Source organism: Vicugna pacos, chromosome 12 (genome assembly GCF_048564905.1).
Source record: "Vicugna pacos chromosome 12, VicPac4, whole genome shotgun sequence".
In the NCBI taxonomy this organism is placed as follows: domain Eukaryota; kingdom Metazoa; phylum Chordata; class Mammalia; order Artiodactyla; family Camelidae; genus Vicugna; species Vicugna pacos.
The window spans coordinates 25,928,942-25,947,706 of NC_132998.1; the positions used below are offsets into that span (position 1 = coordinate 25,928,942).

The 18,765-nt window shown below is 40.8% G+C and overlaps 1 protein-coding gene across 2 annotated transcripts in view; it reads left to right on the forward strand.

Annotated features, from left to right (window-relative positions):
• Positions 1 to 315: 315 nt before the first annotated feature.
• Positions 316 to 18,765, forward strand: part of BPIFC (BPI fold containing family C) — a 46,636-nt gene continuing 28,186 nt past the window's right edge. The window contains exons 1-5 of one of the 2 annotated variants that reach the window (XM_006205859.4): positions 316 to 440; positions 2,085 to 2,183; positions 8,674 to 8,768; positions 15,198 to 15,321; positions 16,781 to 16,901. In XM_006205859.4, coding sequence (XP_006205921.1) covers positions 15,198 to 15,321; positions 16,781 to 16,901 — 245 coding nt within the window. In that variant the 5' untranslated portion in view covers positions 316 to 440; positions 2,085 to 2,183; positions 8,674 to 8,768. Of the gene's footprint in view, positions 441 to 2,084; positions 2,184 to 7,673; positions 7,731 to 8,673; positions 8,769 to 15,197; positions 15,322 to 16,780; positions 16,902 to 18,765 lie in introns of those variants that run through there. The other variant, XM_031683139.2, reaches the window with a different exon arrangement.

An 18,765-nucleotide genomic window follows, 5' to 3' on the forward strand; every position in this document is an offset into this window, starting at 1 on the left:
CAGAGCAAGTAATCCCAGAGACACCAAGGCAGAAGCACAATGTCTTTAATGATCTAGCCTCAGAAGTCACATACCATCACTTCAGTTGTGGTCTACTGATCACAAAACTCTTCATTGTGGTAGAATCAACCCAAAAGCATGAGTACCAATGGACAGGGACCATTGGGGGCCGGGAGGAGACTGGCTACCACAGAGGGTCTGGCGATAATGATAATGATAACTTAGATGAGAAAGAGTATCATCAAGTTTCATCTTGCATAATAGCCATTTTCCAAATCATTATAAAAGAGTTGATTAACGTTCCTCCCAATAGGTGGCAGTGCTTGTCCATAGTCTGACCTTCGTTAAATAAACATTATTCATTAAATAAACATCAGCTTTGCGCCAGATATTATCCTAAGTGCTGAAAAGCCATGTTCCTACCTGTGTAGTGCGTACAGGTAAGTGAATCATCTTCTTGTAGTAGAGCATTAAAAGTCTCTTGTTTACGATAGAGATAAGAACAGTCCTGGGGGTTGGGATACACAGGGAAGGATTGTTGTGTTGGTAGGGTTCTTTCGTGGCAAGCAATATGGGATTGAGGAAGGATGGCAGGACCAGGGTGGCTCAGTGTGGACAGAGTGGATACAGTGGCTCAATGAGGGCAGAATGAGTATATCCTAGATAAAGAAAAGCCTTGAGCTAAACAAAGGATTTGAGACACATTCTAGAATGTATGCAAAGCCACTGAAGAGTTTTAAGCCTGGAGATCTTTACCAGGGTTCTTAGTTCTGAGCAATAAAGCATAACTTTGACTAAGCAGGAAAAAAGCATATTCAAAAGGATACTGAATAGCTTGAGGAGTTCTGGTAGGGCTGGAGAAGTGACACCAGCTTAAGCTTCCGGGAATGATGCCCAGATCCATGCTGAAGAACTGGCCTGATGAGGAAACTATCATGACTGGGACTGTTGCTGCCACCCTACCCCACACTGGAGGAAACTGCTGTCACTGCTGCCAGGAACCACTGGGGAATGGGTGCCACCTTCAAATGCCAATGTTTTTGCACTAGCAAAGTGCCAAGCTTCCAAAAGAGCCTGTTTTCTCACCTTGTTCTCTTCTAAATCAAAGGCTCAAAGGGACACATCTGTTTGAGGGAGCCTGAATCCTGGCTGCAAAGGAGACTGAAATATAGGGTCTGAAATCCTTCCTTGGGGAAGTGAGAATTATAATATTTGAATTTCTCCAAATGTTGGAAGACTGTCCAAAAGAGAATAGGAGACTGTGAGTCTGACAGGTGTATACCACAAGGGGCATGTGTCGGATCTGAAATGTAAATTTGTCACTGGTAGAATGTGGGGGATATATTAGATCAGCGTTTCTCAACCTCAGCACTATTAACATTTTGGCCTCATAAGTCTTTGTTGTGGAGACTCGCCCTGGACCTTGTAGGATATTTAGCAGTACCCCTGATTTCTATCCACAAAATGCCACTAGAACACCCTCCCTCAGTTATGAGAACCAAAGATACCTCCAAACTTTGCCAAATATCCCCTATGAGGAAAATTGCCTTGAGAACCACTGGATTAGTGACTAGCCCAGTTAGGAGGCTCTTTTGGTAACTGGGAGAAGAAAGAAATTAGTGAAATGACAGTGGGAATGAAAACATTGGGATGAGAAGGGAAGGTGTTTCAGAAGTAGAAATAATAGAACTTGGAAAATGGTTATATTTGGAGGATGTATCAGTTAGGATACAGCGTCAGCTGCTCTAACAGAGATCTGAAATAATAGTGACCTTAAGCAAGATATAACTTTATTTCTCTCTGAAATAAATTCTTGGAGAAAGTAGTGCAAGGCTACTAGGATGTCCATCTTTGGAGAACATTTACCACAGTTCACCTCAGAGTACTACATAAATCTAGATAAGTTACTAATCTATAAAAATGAAAATGGTAACAAAAATATACCAGACAAGTATGCTGTAAAGATTCAGTGAGATAATATCTTTTGGGTTTTGTTTTAAACCACTAAGTTTGTGGTAATTTGTTATGACAACCATAGAAAACTAATCCACCTGGAATCCTTGTCTCAACCCTTTGCCCAATAGAGTATAAGCACTGGGATGGAGGAAGTAATCCAACCACAGGAGTGTAGGAGGGTACTGGAAGAGGACCAGAGCATCTCCAAAACACAGCCAAGATTTAAGGTACGCTGGAGGACGATCCTCCAAAACATAGAAGTTCTATGAGAATATTATATACCCCTTCTCTCAACTATCTCCCTCCTTGAGAATTTATTTCTCTTTTGCAGGATGTCACCTTAATGTTTGCAAGCAATAGGCACTGCAACTTTCAAAGAGTTCAGAAATACCTAATGACAATGCTGAGCATCTTTTCATATACTTATATGCCATCTCTATACCTTCTTCAGTGAGGTGTCTGTTCACATCTTCTGCCCACTCTTTAATTGGGCTTTTTTCTTATTGTTGAGTTTCCTTTAGTTTTCTAAATATAAATCAGATTTCTGTACACGACAAAAACACTTTATAATCCAGCTGGAAACCACTTTCTTCAGTCTTCCCAGTGACCCCTCACATATAGACTGCTCACACTGCGCTACTCCAAAAAGCCTCTCCTCCTCCCGTTTACATCCTCTCCACCAAGTCAGCTTGCCTCTGTGCTTTTGCACATGCTGATCCTTCTACCTGGAATACCTTTCCTACCCTTTTTTTAAGCAGAGTATGCTGCTCCTTCCTTTTGCTCCAGGAGCACCTGGAACATACTTTCCAATGTTATCCATCACACCATAGTGCAATTATTTGCACACCAGTCTTTCTCCAATCCTAGGTTATGAGTTTCTCAAGGAGAAAATGCAAGTCTTATCCATGTTCAACAACCCTCAACCCCCACCTCCAATGTGAGGGCTGGTTAAGCAAGATTTGAAATGACATAAAGATATTCATGCTTATCTCAGAATTCTTGATATATCTGCTTGGAAAAGTAAGCTCTTCATTCTGTCTCTACCAGAGAAAGTCAGGTTGGCCTTAGTTTCAATATTTTCTTACAAATAGAATCCATTTTCCTGAATCTTGAGCTTTAATTTGCATACCAATAGTTCTCACACTTTGGAGTGTCTCAGAATTACCTAGAGAGCTTGTTAAAAACACAGATTGCTGGACCCTACCTCCAGAGTTTCTAATTTAGCAAGTCTGGACAAGAGCTTGAGAATTTGCATTTCTAATGATTTCCAGGTGATGCTACCATAAACCACACTTTGGGAACGAACTGGTCTATACCGTGTGATCTTGCTGTGGTTGTTTTGGGGTTTTTTTCACACTTGGAAAAGACTTTTGAGGTAGCTGTGCTTGGTGAGAAATTGAAATGGGCTTTTTAAAATGTTGTGAGTTGAAATTAGATCCACGCAAGTTAGAAAAAAAATCTTCAGTAGTTGTTGAAATGATTAAGACCCTATCTGTGGACCAAATGAAGATGTCTGGAACCTATTAAAAGGAAAGAATAAAAATACTCTTGGAAAGCAAACCAGAAGGAGGCATACAAGAGACAGGGGCAAAGTGGGTAGGGGAACATTAAGGATTTTCAGTTTGATCTGTAAACTTCAGTATTGTTTGAATCTTTTACTAGGAAAATGTATTCACATATTTATTGGATAATTAAGAAAAGTATCATTAGGATACTAGAATCTGATCCTTAAGAGGAGTGATATTTTCTACTGCAAGGGCTAGATGGAATAGTTTAATATACTTTATTTTCTTGATTCTCAACAAAGGCCTATCAACAAAGGCAGAGTCTGGAGACATTTTTGTCACAATTAGAGTAGAAGGGAGTGGTGCTACTAACACCAGGGTGCCAGGGATGCTGCTACACATCCTACAATGCACAGGACAGCTCCCTGCATAGAAGAATTATGTGACCAAACTGTCAGTAATGCCTAGCTAGAGAAATCCTTGTCTAGTTGAATTGGCCTCACACCAGTGATTCTCAGACATTTCAGAGTTGTATCACACTGTCTTGTTTGCTTGAGTTCACAATATTCCTCATGTTTCATAAAAGTTATATGAATGTACATTTAAATTTTTGCATGAGTATAAATTCACTTTGAACTGCAAAAAATAAAAAAAGTAACTCCCTTTTAGATAACTGACAATAACTGGAGGTTACTGGGTAAATGGGTTTGTTTATTTTTCCATACCAGGAGGGAGTCACTGCCATAAATCATTCCAGAGTGTGACTGGTTGGGGAGGCCATGATCTGAGTCAGTCATCAGTGTCCACCCAGAAATGTCATCACACAGACGTAATGGGAACATGGTCTGGGACCAAACTGGGGAGAAAGGGAGAGAGGCTGCCAGGCAATAGGGTGATTCTACCAGATGTCTCTCCAGCTCTTCCAGAGTGAACTGCAGGGTCATCTCTCTTAAGAGCCATGCTAATTCCAGACAGCTTCCTCTGGTCAGGAATAAATTAGCAATTTCAAACAAACACATGTATCACAGATTCAATTAGCAGCTCAGAAAACCAAATATGTTGCCTAACAACAGCATCCTTCTCTCTTCTCACCTTCCACATCCCCTAGACTGTGGGTTGCCTTTTAATGACCTTCCTAAAGGCAGCTTAGCAAAGTTGTTAAGTGACTCCCAGAAGCAGAACACCTGGATCCTGAATTCTGTCTTCACAAACTAGCTGTGATGCCTAAACTTAGGCAAAATTACTTAACCTCTCAGTTTCCTCATCTATAAAATGGAGATAATATTATTACCTCAAACAGTCTTGATGGGGATTCAATGAGTCAATATACAGATGATACCCAGAGCATAACAAAAGCTCAATAAATGTTAGCTCTTATTTTTCTCTACCTCTCATATCCCTCTTCAATGTTTCCTTTTAACAAGATTTCACCAACTACAAAATGTTGGAGGATGGTGAGGGACAAGAGCTCAAAGTATCTTTGCCCTCAAACTGCTTTGTCTGGCTCTTCCCTCCATATACACAGAATCCCTGTTCACTCCCACTTTTGTCTCCCACAAAAAATAACATAATTCATTTCCAAGCTCAAAACAAGTCATAATCAGATAGCTTCTTTCTATGTGGGCATAGCCCAGACATTCTAGAAACCAAGAACTAGGATACTCAGTTCCTTAACACTGTATCTTGACATTTTTCTTTAACGAACGATTATTCTCGCTAGTTAACTATGATTTTTCTTTTGGAGTTTTAATTAAAGGTGTCCCTTGATCTGCAGAGACTAACACTGTCAGCCATTAGTAAGTGAAATAATTAATCTTGCATTCTAGATTGCCATCGTGGGTAGGCTGGATAAATAGGAGTTCCCAGCAAATCTTTAGTTAAATCTGAAAAACTGAAATAAATAACAAAACTGGATATAGTGATGCTGGCTTTTGTTGTTGTTTTCAATGATGAATTTGGCAGATTTTCCCTGAAATGATTCCTTGAACAGAAAGGAAGACAGAAAGTTGATTTCTAAGGCCCCAAATGAAATAAAACTATCTGTACTTTCTTCTTCTTTGTTCCCTAAACTCCAATTATTTGAGCCCCTTTTTCCAAAATTATCCCATATCCCACATGAGTTGTACTGTTATTTGCTCTTTTTCCCCATAAATCAACCCAACCCTTCTTAAAATGTATATAAATTTGTTTAAAAGGGAAAGCTTTTATTAATTTCCAAATAGAGGGTAAATGTAAAAAATAAATACCGTGAAAATTAAGCTCTGTATGTTTCTTTAAAATAAAAACTGTTCAAAATAACTTTTAAATTAATAATTGAAAATAATAATACAGGAAATATAGGTAACAATGCATCTAACTTATTGACACTGTAGGAAAAACTTAAATGTTCTGACTTACTTAGTTTAATTCTCATAATGATTCTTCAAAGTAAATGTGATCCCTACTTTTCAAGATGATGTTCTGAAACCCAAATAAATGAAGAAAATTGCCCAAGGTCCCAGAGTTGGGGTGGACAGGCAGGTCCATGTGAGGCCAGCCCCTCAACAGCTGCAGGGTTGGGGTTCCCCCCTGTTTCATTCTCTCTCCTCATCCTACATCCAGGCCATCCTTCCCAAGATCTCTCCCCAGATCCTGTGCCAAAAGCCCAAGGATACACAACAATGACTCAGGTTTTCACCAAATATGGTTAGACTTTCAGGCCTTGTGTGCCAAAATGAAAAATTAATATGTGCACCAGGAAAAATACTGTTATTTTACAACTTTCAGCTTCCTTCTAAGTCTAGCAGATTTTTATGCAGCTGGTTAATGGATGTGAAAAACAGGAGGCTGAGCAAGACCTAAGTCTTTCTGACAGAGAAAAGGAATGGGTGGAAAGACAAGTTGGGGAGCAGGGGAGCAGGGTAGAGGTAAGAAGCTGCTCTGGGGAGGAGAGACGAGAGGTAGAGAGAGAGACAGAGAAGAGGGAGAGAAGAGAGGGAGTGATGCTGCCACTCGGGGAAGATTCAGAGGAAAGGACAGAAATATTTAGAGATACTTTATGAATTTTTCCCATGTGATGTGTCATGTCATTCGTCTTCTTCTATGTCTGGTTCTGGTTTTTTTTTCCCTAATGCACTAAAAATAGTCACAATGCAATTTCAAGTGTTTATCTGTGTTGCACCTGAAATTATCCCGCATCCCTCCTATAGCACATGCACCAGGGAAAACAGCCTCAGGTGATCTCACCATCTCTGTGGCTTTAATACCACCTCTAGGATGATGACTTGGAAATTCGTATTTCCAGCCAGCTCCTCGAAACTCCAACTACCCACCTGATATAGCCATTTAGATGTTTAATATCATTATTTCTGCCCTTGCTACATTCCAGACACACTGGCCCACCTTTGCTGTTCCCTCCACCCATTCCCTTCAGTGCTTTGCCTGCCTGGCTTCTAATGCTCAGATCTCAGCTCAAATACGCCTCCTCAGAGAAGCCTTCCTGGACCATCCTAACAGAGGAAGCACACTTCCCCAAGTTCATTGCCCTCCCAATTACAAGACCACCGCAGCAACTACACACCCTTATTTCCTTCATAGCACGTTGTAGTCTACACGTTTAATTTTGTCTTGTTTGCTTGTTTATTTTATATCTCTATCTGCTAGAAGATAAACTCCTTGTGGACGTGAATTTTATCTTTTTCGCTGAAGAGAAACTTGTACATAATAAGTGCCCGATATCTGTGGATTTAATGAATGAATTAATCTATGATGACTGACAGTAAATAATTCTATGAGGAGAGTGTCTTCAGGCTCATATCGCCATTGATATGACCACATACTAATCAATAAAAATTGTACAGCACTTCACAGTTTTAAAAGCACATTCTCATAGTTTATTGCTGTGGTCTGAATGTTTGTGTCCCCTCAAAATTCATATGTTAAAATCTTAACCCCTACAGGTAGTGATATTAGTAGGTGGGGCTTGGAGGTTAAAGCCTTGTAAAAGAGGCTCCAGAGATATCTTGAGCTCCTTTGACAGTGTGAGGACACAGCCAGAGGATCTGGCTATGAACCAGGAAGAGGAGCCTAACTAAGACATGACCATGCAGGCTCCTTAATCTTGGACCTCCCAGCTTCCAGAAGAGTGAGCAATAAATTTCTATTGTTTATAAGCTATGTGGTCTTAGCTTATAAGCTTAGCTTAGCTTAGACTGGCCTGTTATTTTGTTGTAGCAGCCCAAACAGACTAAGACAGCTATCAACATCTTTTTTTCACCAGCACCTATCAAGGTAAGTACTATTTTTATCCCCACTCTTCCCCTAAGGAAACTCACGTTAAACAGGTACATAAACTTGGAGGTACGTTAGATGAGAAACCTGAAAAGTTGTCAGAAGTGCGGACAATGCCAAGTGAACATGCCTGTTGTTCTTCCTAGTTTTACCGGGACTGTCCTGGGGTTAGTACCGAAAATCCTGCATCCTGGGAAAACCAGGACAGTTGGTCACCCTGTCTTACCCAGAAAATTGTAAATAAGACATTAGACATTTCATATAACCATGTCCCTGGCCATGTGAAATGCAACGACTAAAACATGAGGAATGGGAATGGGGAGGAGTTACATAATAGTTGATGAACCTATCTAACGTACTTCAAAGACATGTTTGGAGAGGAAGTCATTAATAACCTGAAAAGGAGCAGACATTTAGAGATGCCATCTGTGGTCCTACCCTGAAAGATAAAGATGGTAACTAGGTCAACCTAGTTATCAAGCCTCATGCTTTCAGAATGAAACTGATCCACCAAAAGTCCAAAAGATATTCTGGGCAGTAGTGGAGCCATCCACTGCAGGCACCCTGACCAGGAGAAACTGACTTGTTATCCCAGAAAGGAAAATTCTTCCTCTTCCAATTCAATATAGTTTAACATCTTATTCAATACATTGAAATGCTTGACTTAAGCCATTCTGGTAAAGTAGCCATAACACTCACAGAGGTGTGTGTGTGTGTGTGTGTGTGTGAGCGTGCGCATGCACGCGCATGTGTGTATATGTGTGTATGTAGGGAGATAATTATTGCATAGGTGGCATTGTCTGCTCATTTAGGTAGAGACTGAAGTGTTCCTTCATGTCATTGGGTAATTGAAGTGAAGCAATTATGTATCACATTTTGAAAGAGGCATTTAAAAAAAAATCCACCACCAGATGATTCATACTTAATTATCTCGTCCTTGCAGCAGCTGAGTTCAAGGCTCAAGTGGAGAACACATCGACTTCAAAGGCAGAGGGAATCGAAGGTGCTCCCCAGCTTTGGACGCTTCCTCTGCTTGAGGTAAGAATCACAAACAAACTTCAGGTCTCTGTCTGTGCATAGTCTCCCAATGGGAATTACCCTCTCACTGGAGGTATCCCAGATCTGGTAGAACAACTTGAAAAGCCAGCTGTCACATTTGCTGAATTATTATTGTCTGCCTAGGTTTTTCTGTGTTCTGTGTTTTATGTCACTCATGCCCACCAGGAAGGCTGTGAACAGCTCTAAAAGAGAAATGAGACTTGGTTTGGACTACATGTTTAGTTTTGTATCATTCAGCAATGCTCAATAGTCTGGACTTATTTTTGCCTCCACTCCAGTGGGGAACTCAGCATGGTGGCAGAAAATTCTAACTTGTCTTTCAGCTGATGTGGTTAAGATTAAGGAACTGCTGTGATCTCCATGCTTTGGAAACAGATCTTAAACCATATCAGTGACCTAGATCCTGCCAGAGCAAATGACCTCCGCACCTGCCTGTTTAACTGGTCTGTGTGAAGTATGGAGTTTGGGGAGGAAAGACTTGGTGTAAATTTTCAAGGCCTTTGTCATTAGAGATCTTGGTACAAAACCAGATGTGTGGGCTGAATCCCTTGAAATATTCTCCAGTTCTGCCCATATTCCATACTTGTTGATTTAGACTTCTTACCAATTTTATTATTTATCTTAACCATTAGGTTGGAATATTCTTGTAGAACAGGCTTCTTTAAGCCAATTGAACTTAATTTTTCAAACTTTGCCTCTATTTTAAGGGCTACATTTCATTCACTCATCATGCCTTTAATCAATTTTTCCATAGTCTATTGAAGCTCTCCTTCATGAGTGGTAAGTGGATCTGTCTCAGGAATTTTCTAAGTAGTGCTTGAGTTTTTTTATTTCTAATCATCAGAATGGCTCGGGTAACAGCCATCTAATTTAGAAGTGTTGTTTTGTCCGGACATTGGTATGGAAATGTAGTAACTTCTGTGGTTTTGAATATTGGAAAGAAACAATTCCTCAGAAGCAACAAAATAGGTAACTTGCTGGCAGGTTTTTAAATCATCTTGGATCTCTTCTTTCAACAGGCAACTCACTCTGCCCTTACTTGTCAGCCAAATTACTTAACCTTTTAGGAATCATCTCCTTACTTGACAAGGTTTCGTTCCTCCCCTGCCCATAAATTAGCATCCTAACGAAACAATTCAAGTGAAAGATACATACAGTCCCTCTCTTTATAGCCCAGTAATTTAATTCACTTGTAAAACTTCTAGAGGAAAAATATGTTTTCTATGTGCAGTTTTGAGTTCCTGGCTCTCCATCTAAGTATACCACTTCAGAAACTTCCTTTAACCAAGAAGTGAAAACAGGTTTCTGCTGTTGGAAGGGAATTTAAAATTCCATTTGTGCCCAACAAAAATACAAAGGGATTTGCACTTTGATGCTTGAAAATTTCCAGATGCTTAATGAATATTTCCACATTTAAGATGACATCAAGCAACTCCTATTTAAATGAATTGCCAGATGAAAATGAAAAATCTAAAGCTTATCAAGTCATTAAATGAAAAAAATTATAAACACTAGAATTAGGAGCCAGAAGAACAGGTTTGATTCCCAGGTGTGACTTACTATGTGAACTTGAACAGGTCATTCAGACTCTCTAAGCCTCAGTGTCCAGATGTCTAAAATGGGGAGAGGATAATAGTAACATTTACCTCAAAAGATGGTTGTGAGTTTTGTAAATGGTAGAGAAACACAAATTTATTATTTTAATTGTTATTCCATTCACAAGTAATATCTCTGCTTTGGCTTATTGTGCTTTTACACTATAGAAATGGAGAGCTATTTATGTGATGATTTGGTTGTCTCATTTTTTTTTCAACCTTTTATAAAACCTTCCTTAGCGAACCAGAATCTTGTAAGCCAGTCAGTTGGTCAATTAGCAAATATTTATTGAGATCTGACTGTGTGCCAGGCAGAGATATAATTTCTACATTACTTTGCATACAGTCTAGTGGATATAGACTTTTTGTTCTGACATTTTTTTCCATTGCTTTCTACTACTATGTATATGTCTTCCTTTTTTAAAAGATCCCTCTCTTGTAATAGCCTATAATGGGAAATAATATATATATATATATATATATATAGATGTATATATATATATAGATGTATATATATATAGATGTATAGATATATATATGTATAGATATATAGATAGATAGATAGATAGATAGATAGATAGATAGATAGATAGATAGATCTGAATCACTTTGTTATACGCCTGAAACTAACACAATATTGTAAACAACTATACTTCAATTTTTTAAAAAATCCCTCTTATGCCTGCTGAGGCATGACACATCCATTTACAATTCTTTGCCTACAGTGATACTAGCATTACTACACATCAGTATGGCCTCCACCATTTGTTAAAATGTGGAAGTACAGTTGATAAATAGCCACTAATCTAAGCCCCAGGAGTGTTCCTCTCATTCCCATAGTCCCATCCATCTCTGCCTATCCCCCTCTTCGGGATCCCTGGACCACCCACCCAAGACAACTAAGGGAGCAAGGAAGGCCTAGCACAAATGGCAACTGGGTGTAACTGCTGTATCCATCCTGAGTATAAATGTTGTTAATATCACCCTGCCTCCCAGAATGTAGAGGACTTCACACTTGCTTATCCCACTCCTCACATTTCCTCCTTAGTTTACTCATTGCTTGATTAGAGACCCTCCTCTCCTACTGGAATTCCTTCCCCTTGTCTCTCAGTCTCGTTCCTCTATGCTCCCCTTAGTGTTGTATTCACCCTAATCATCCCCAGGCGCCCGCCCTTAGCCCGGCACCCAGCACTGCTGCCCAGGTTCTTCCTGTAGATTCTCCTATGTTACCCAAACCAACTCCACAGGGCTGGGACATCACACTGAAGGCATAAGGCCATAGTAAGTGTTAAAATATTGAAATACCTCAGTATCTAATAGTAAATAGTTACTTCTCTGAGTCCCCCACCCCACTCTTCAGTACCCCAACCATACTGGCCACTCCTCAAAGACTACCCCTGTCCTGCCCATGATGCAGTACCTAACCTCCCTGACCCTGCTCCAGGACTGTGGCCAACATCTGTTCTGATGAGTGAACATGCTCTCCTAGTGTATAAATGCTTTGTTAACCACCTCTGCAGAGAACCATAAACAATGTAGAATCAGAGAAAGGGCAGTTCCTTCATTTATGAGTCGTTGATTCATCCTACCAACACTTACTAATCAATCACTGTGTCCAAGACACCAAGCCAGGCTCTAGCACCTCCAAACCTGATGAGGCCTCATGGCACTTACATTCTATAGAGGAGACAGACAATAAGTAAGAAAATAAACACACACATGAATAATATATATTTCTACCAGGGGTTCAGAAGGAAATGAGATTAGCATCGGGGAGTCAGAAATGGCTTCAGAAAGAAGGCTATGTTTACAATGGACCTTGATACACAGGGTTTCTGCAGGCCTAAGGAAAGGGGAATGGCATAAGCATAGGCTTTAGGCAGGAAACAAGGTATGAGTTTAGGAACTTGTCTGGACAGCGAGTACACAGAGGGGGCTATTGGGAAATCAAGTGAGAAATGTAATGGTTGAATGCTTGACTGAGCCAGCCTCTTCTCACACCTAAAATTGGGCTTATACACTACAGAACAGGCACCTAATTCTCAACCTTGTGGTCCTCTAGCAAAACACCGTCATGAGCATTCACTGATCTGAGCAAAGTTCCACTGTATGAGTTGGGCAGCTTGAGCACTAAACAAAATGCCAGCACAAGGGGTGAGGGAGCAGACCTTTCTTTCCCCACCAAGCTGAATATGCTGGTGTGGAGTTTTCCTAAAACATTTTACACTGGCACCACTTTGTGCTGGAAGGCTGGTGTATCTCCAAAGGGCACCTTTTCCCATTTCACAGAAAAGCTGAAGATAAGCTAGCAACAACCCTGCTTGAACATTCCCTTTCCTGGTCAGACTGCTCTGTTCCTTTCAAATAAATTCTCTGGAACACCCCTTTGTCTACATCATCCCATTCCTACCTGTATGGTGTTACCCAAGAGCCAACACAACACCCTTTTATCCAACCTCTCACTTATATTGGCCATGCACAGACTCTCTCTCCACACTCCCCCGCACCCCACACACACACCTCTTACAAAGACCTTTGCATTTATCTGGACTGCTTCTGAATCCCAGTCCCTCTTTGAATCCTTCCCAGAGCCACCTGGCCTAATTCCTCCCTCTGTCTAAATACATGATTCCTAGAACTTTCTTTTCCTTGGCCACTCCCACAAATGCTTCCCTGATTTATTTCATGTTTGTGTGTTAACTCAGTGGGTATCTGTGTGAATGCAGTAATGATAGCTCACCCAGCTTATAAACTTCCAGAACTAGAAACAAGGCTTGTAAATGGATTAATCACTCAACTATCCTCAAAAGAAATCTATGTCACTGTTGCTATTGGTATCTATGCCTCATTCATCAGGAAAATGGTGTGGCATTAATTTATTGAGACCATTGATTCTATGTCAAGTGCTGACAATATAACAGTGAATAAGATGTGGTTCCTCTCCTGGGAGAAGATATTTATTTAGGACTTTTTTGTGTGAGTATCTACTACATACCAGGCATTGTACTAGACTCTGGAGTTACAGAAAAGACACAATCTTTGTGATGAAGGGACAGACAAGTAAAGACATCACAATGCAGGATGGTACATGTTAAGATCAAGGACTGCCCTGAGTACTGTGGGAACTCAAAAGGTATACCTGGTCCACTTTATGGTCTCAAGGAAGAGACATTCATTCATTCAATCAATCATCCAATATTCGCCCATTGCCTGCTATGTGCCACTTGCTGTTCAAGGTGCTGCAGTAATGAAGTTCTTCCCCGAGAAGCCTAAAAGTTCCAGTAGGAGGGACAGAAAATAAATAAATAAATAACTGTAGACAATGCTAGATGATGACAAGTGCTTTGGAGAAAAATAAAGCAAGGGAGGCATGAGAAATATCGGGGTCATGGGGGAGGGTGTTTTGTATAGAGTGGTCAGGAGAGGCTTCACCGAGGTAACACTTCAGATACCTGAAGAAAGTGAAAGGCCCAGCCATGTGATTATCTGGAGAGTGACTGTTGTTCCCAGGCAGAGGGAACAACAAGTGCAAAGACCCCAGGATACAGGCTTTTTAGAGTGATCAAGAAAGATCAAGTCAGCTAGTGAGGCTGGGGCCAGGTGAGCCAGGCATGTGTGTTAAGGAAAGAGGTCAATAAGGAGGTAGAGGTGTGGAGCAGAGCAGGGCCTTGCAGCTGGTGGAAGGGCTTTGGGTTTTATGACAAGTAAGATGGGGAACCACTGGAGGGCTTTAATGGGGTAGGGGATAGGGGTGACAAGATGACTTTCATTTTAAAAGGCCACTCTGGGTGTAGTGTGGAGAATAGCTAGGAGGGGGCAAGGGAAACAGAGGAGGCCAGTAAGGAGACATTTGTAAAAACCCATGTGAAATGATGCTGGCTTGGTGTAGAAGTTGGAGGTACAGTGGTGGAAGTGGTGAGCCTGCCTGCAAGCTCATCATGTGTCAAATGAGCACGGATTCATACATATTGTACAAGGTGCAGCGGAAGCATAGAGAGAAGGTGATGAGCCCAATTCAAAATAGCATGGTGATGGAAGCTTTCCCAGAGGGAACCTTGGAGCTGGCCCTGGAGGTTGCATTCACCATACAGGTGTAGGTATGTGACCCAGAGGCAAAGAGACCGAGGGACAGATGTATGTGCATGCGTGTTTCCATTGGGAGGGCTAAAGAAAAAGCCCTCGAATATGAGAAAACTGACAAGTTGAAAAATAGCAAATAGCTCAGTGTGGCCAGCTCAGAGCACTACCACTTGGCCAGGAAAGAAGGGATAGGAGCTTGAAAGAAGTTTGGAGCCAGTTGTGAGCCTTGATTGCCATGCTAAGAGCTTAAACCCATCCTGTGGGCAAAGGAGAGTCAAGGGTCTTTAAGTAAATAAGTGGTTGCCTCACATCCACTGAGGCCACTTTTCTAAACTACTGATTCATTTATTCTAAAACTGTCAAGAATCCCCCATTCCACCCCATTATCCTTCCCAAGGCACATACAAATTGTTACATTTAATGTAAGTCTCTTGCATTGTATTGCATCACATTATATCTTGTGTTATAATCATCTGTGTGTGTATGTCTGATTGACCCAGTAGTCTGTGGGAAGCAAAGGCCAGGAGCCACATGTAGGTCATCTCTACATCCTCAGCACCTTGAATGTGTCCTGGCATGTTCAATAAATGATTACTGGGTGGATGGATGGATGGATGGATGGATGGAGTTCTGAAAGTGAGCAATGAAAGTGAGAAAGCCTAGAAATGCTAGATCGAATTGATTAATGAAAGTCAAGAATAATAAAGGAACCGTAAATGTTGGCTAATTGCAGATGCATACAAAGATGGTCCAAGTCCTCTGGGGTTGTCTCCTCCTGTGCAATCTCTACATCTCATCCGCAAAGACCATTTACCCTGGAATCAAGGCAAGGGCTACTAAGCGAGCTCTGGACTATGGTGAGTTGGATGCTTTCAGAGGCCAGGCTGCAAACTCCCTTGGTGGAGTCTGTGACCCAAATCCAGAAGCTTATATTGGATTGTCTCATGACTGAGACAAGCTCTAGTGGCATGATCCAGAGCTGCTAAGATGGCTGGGGGGAAAAGTGTTGTCTAAAAAATAATCCCATTGAACAATAGACGTATCCAACATGGCCACAGATTCATAATCCCTCTCCCTCTCTCTGTCTCCTGCACATGCGTATACAGTGAACATCACAGAGCGTATAAAGCACTTGGAAGAGAATCTGGCAAGAGCAAATACCCAACCAGTATTGGAAACTGTTATTTTCACATGTGTGAACAGACCCCTCCACAGTTACTAATGTCCCCATGTTACACATGAGGAAAGTGAGGGACTGAGAGATTCTGTAACTTGCAGAGTCACACAAGCTAGTAAGTGACAATGTTGATTCAAACTTAAGCAGTCTGATAGTGCCTCTGGTTCCATCTTCGCATCTTTGCAGTCTCTCTTTACACCTCCATATTACAGTATTATTCACAGTATTGCAGAGGGTAAAATCTGCTCTTGTTCATCTCCAGCAAGGATAGAATAAGTGGAAATGAGCTTAAGCTGCAAAACAAGGGGTAAAGGCAAAACTTCCTCCTTGAGAAGGTAGAAATGAAAAGATCATTCTTCTTTACTGTGTAACTTAATGTTTCTCAAGCTCTTTAATGTGGAAGAGAGCTCTGTTTCCCACGAGCTCAGAGAACTATGTTCTGTGGTGCATATAAAGGTGGGTTTAGCCCAGGATTAAACACAAGCAGTGGTTGCTAACATTTTTGAAGTACTGGGATCCTTTGAAAATGTGATGAAAATGTGGATCCTCTCCCCTGAAAAGTTAGATAGATACACACACACAACCCCCTCACAATCTTTGACTAGAATTTAATGGGGTTCAAGAGTTCCCAACAGTTCATGGACCTCAGGTCTAAAATTCCCAAACTTAAGGAATCTGAGGGAGGAAAAGGACAACGTGGAATAACTTTCTGAAACTGGCTGTCAGACATGGACTATGGAGCCCAATTGTCCAGACTTGAATGCTGGCTACCCCAATTCTTTGCTGTGTGACATAGGTGAAAATTACCTTTTGAGGCTTAGTTTCTTCATCTGCAAAGATGAATAATGATTACACTTTGTACTTTTCCTATCACACTGTTGTGTTAATATTCTTTAGCCCAGCCACACAATGAAATCTTTCATGCTGTTTGTCCTGAGGTCTTGGGCAATTTCGTTAGTCTCTCTGAGGACCAGTGTTTGCTTCTATAAAGCAGGGACAGTAATACCCCCTTGTAAGAATCCTGTTTTCTAAGTATCTAAGAGCATGGCTTACTTAGTAAACTTCACTTATATGTTTAATGATATTACACCATCATCATCTTTGTTATCAGAAAACACTTACTTTTGGTTGCTTCACAGGTGTTCAAGCTGGTATGGAAATAATTGAGAAAATGGTCAAGGAAAGAAATATCTCAGATTTAAAAGGTTCTGAATCTCTTGAATTTCTGAAGATTGATTATGTGAACTACAATTTTACAAAGTAAGTAAAAGAGAAGAACATTTTTAGCAATGAAATTAAATCTCAGGGTTGTGGACATACCACCACATGTTCTGGTATAATATCAGGATGTGCAGAGTAGAAGTTAACCAACCTTTGGTGAGAGGCTTATCAGATAAATCACCCAAAAAAGAGAGTTCATAGAATTGACAAAGCGTGTGGCGTTTGGGTCAGAATACATGGGTCCAAGTCATAACTCTGCTGCACACTAGTTGTGTGCACCTGGTAAATCTGCTCAGAGTCTCAGTATCCTCTCCTCATTCCTAAAATGAGAATTCTAAGTCAACACAGATGTCAGCTGTGGCCATGTTGCCCTCAGAATTCTAAATGAAATTCATGTTCATCCTATTGCTACTCCCACCCCCATAAACCTAGACATAGAATTCAATCTCAGTCTCACAAACAAATCTACTCTCATCAAGTTTTGTCTTATTTTAGTAAAGTTTGGTCAAGACTTCAGAGACCACAGGAATGGATGACAAGGGACATGGCCTTCTGCCCTCTTGCTGTCTAGATCCTCCCTCTTTCTCTGGCACAACATAAGTTCTTCCCCTGGTCTCATCCATAGGGGTTCCACCTACAGCTGGGTACCAGAGAATCTTCCTTTATACTCTAAATGTTTTTCCATGTAATTTTCCAACCAACAAACTTCTCTTCCTAAGAATTTCAGGGCAGCTATAATCTTTTATACCATATTACAATAAAATCAAATGTCAAAATCAGTAAACAGTAAAAATCAGATAATGTAAGAAATGTGAAGATACTTTATAAAACTGAAGCTGCCAAACATGGATTAGTTGATAGCCTTGATAACAGCGTAAGGCCATCATTGTAAGAACAATGGAATTACCACATTGATTCAGATCCTTGTTTCACACAACCTAGAGTTTTGATTAGATTGTTACCAACCCTCTCAGATTGGGTGGACACCAACTGGGTCTTTCCTTTGCCCAGTGTCGCTTGCACCAATTGAACAAGACCAGGTTCTGCAGAGCAGAAACTTTATTCCTTGATCAAGGAATGGAGAAGGGAGAGCTCACTCTCTAAAGACCCCTTCTCCCCATAGGAGGAAAGTGGAGGAAGGACTCTTAAGGTGAAGAGGCAGGTCTATCATCAGAAACTGGGGAAAGGGCAGAGATTTCAAGGAACAGCCATACATGTGCAGTCCCTCAGACTCCCTTGCACCCAGCACTAAATGTGTCTAGCAAGGTACACGTCCCCTCGTTGGACAGTGATCTTAGCACGGTAATGATGCAGAAGCAATTTTTGGACACTTCTGTTTCCTTGGCACAGGTGCTGCTCTTGCAGTTAGGCTAGGACCAGTTCAGGGCGGTTGACTGTTGAGTTTCCTTTGAGGTGTAACTGATAAACATCTTTGACAAACATCAGGTGTTTTGGAACAAGAATAGAAACAGGCTAAAGCAGAGATCTTTTAGCTCCCTAGGACATGTACGGGTGACTGTATGAGCTAGGAAAAAGTTTCAGTTGAATATAACAGAAAATTACAGTGACTTAAATGAAATAGGAGTTCATTTTTGTCTCACAAATAATAAGCTCTTAGGAAACAGTGGAAGAATCCTACGGAAACCCCACACTTTCCTCAGAATACAGCCTTCTTGTATTTTTCTGCTCCACCATTCCTAAATCTGGCCTCTGGCTTTAAAGTTGCCTCATGGTTTAATATGGCAGATACTCTAATCTGTAATACAGTCGACCCTTCAACAAGGATTCATTGAATACCTACTGTGTACTAAGGCTTTGGTCTAGACATAAGGCATACTGTAGTGAAGGACACAGATATACCCTTAATGTCCAGTGAGAGTGACGAACATTAAATATATATTTA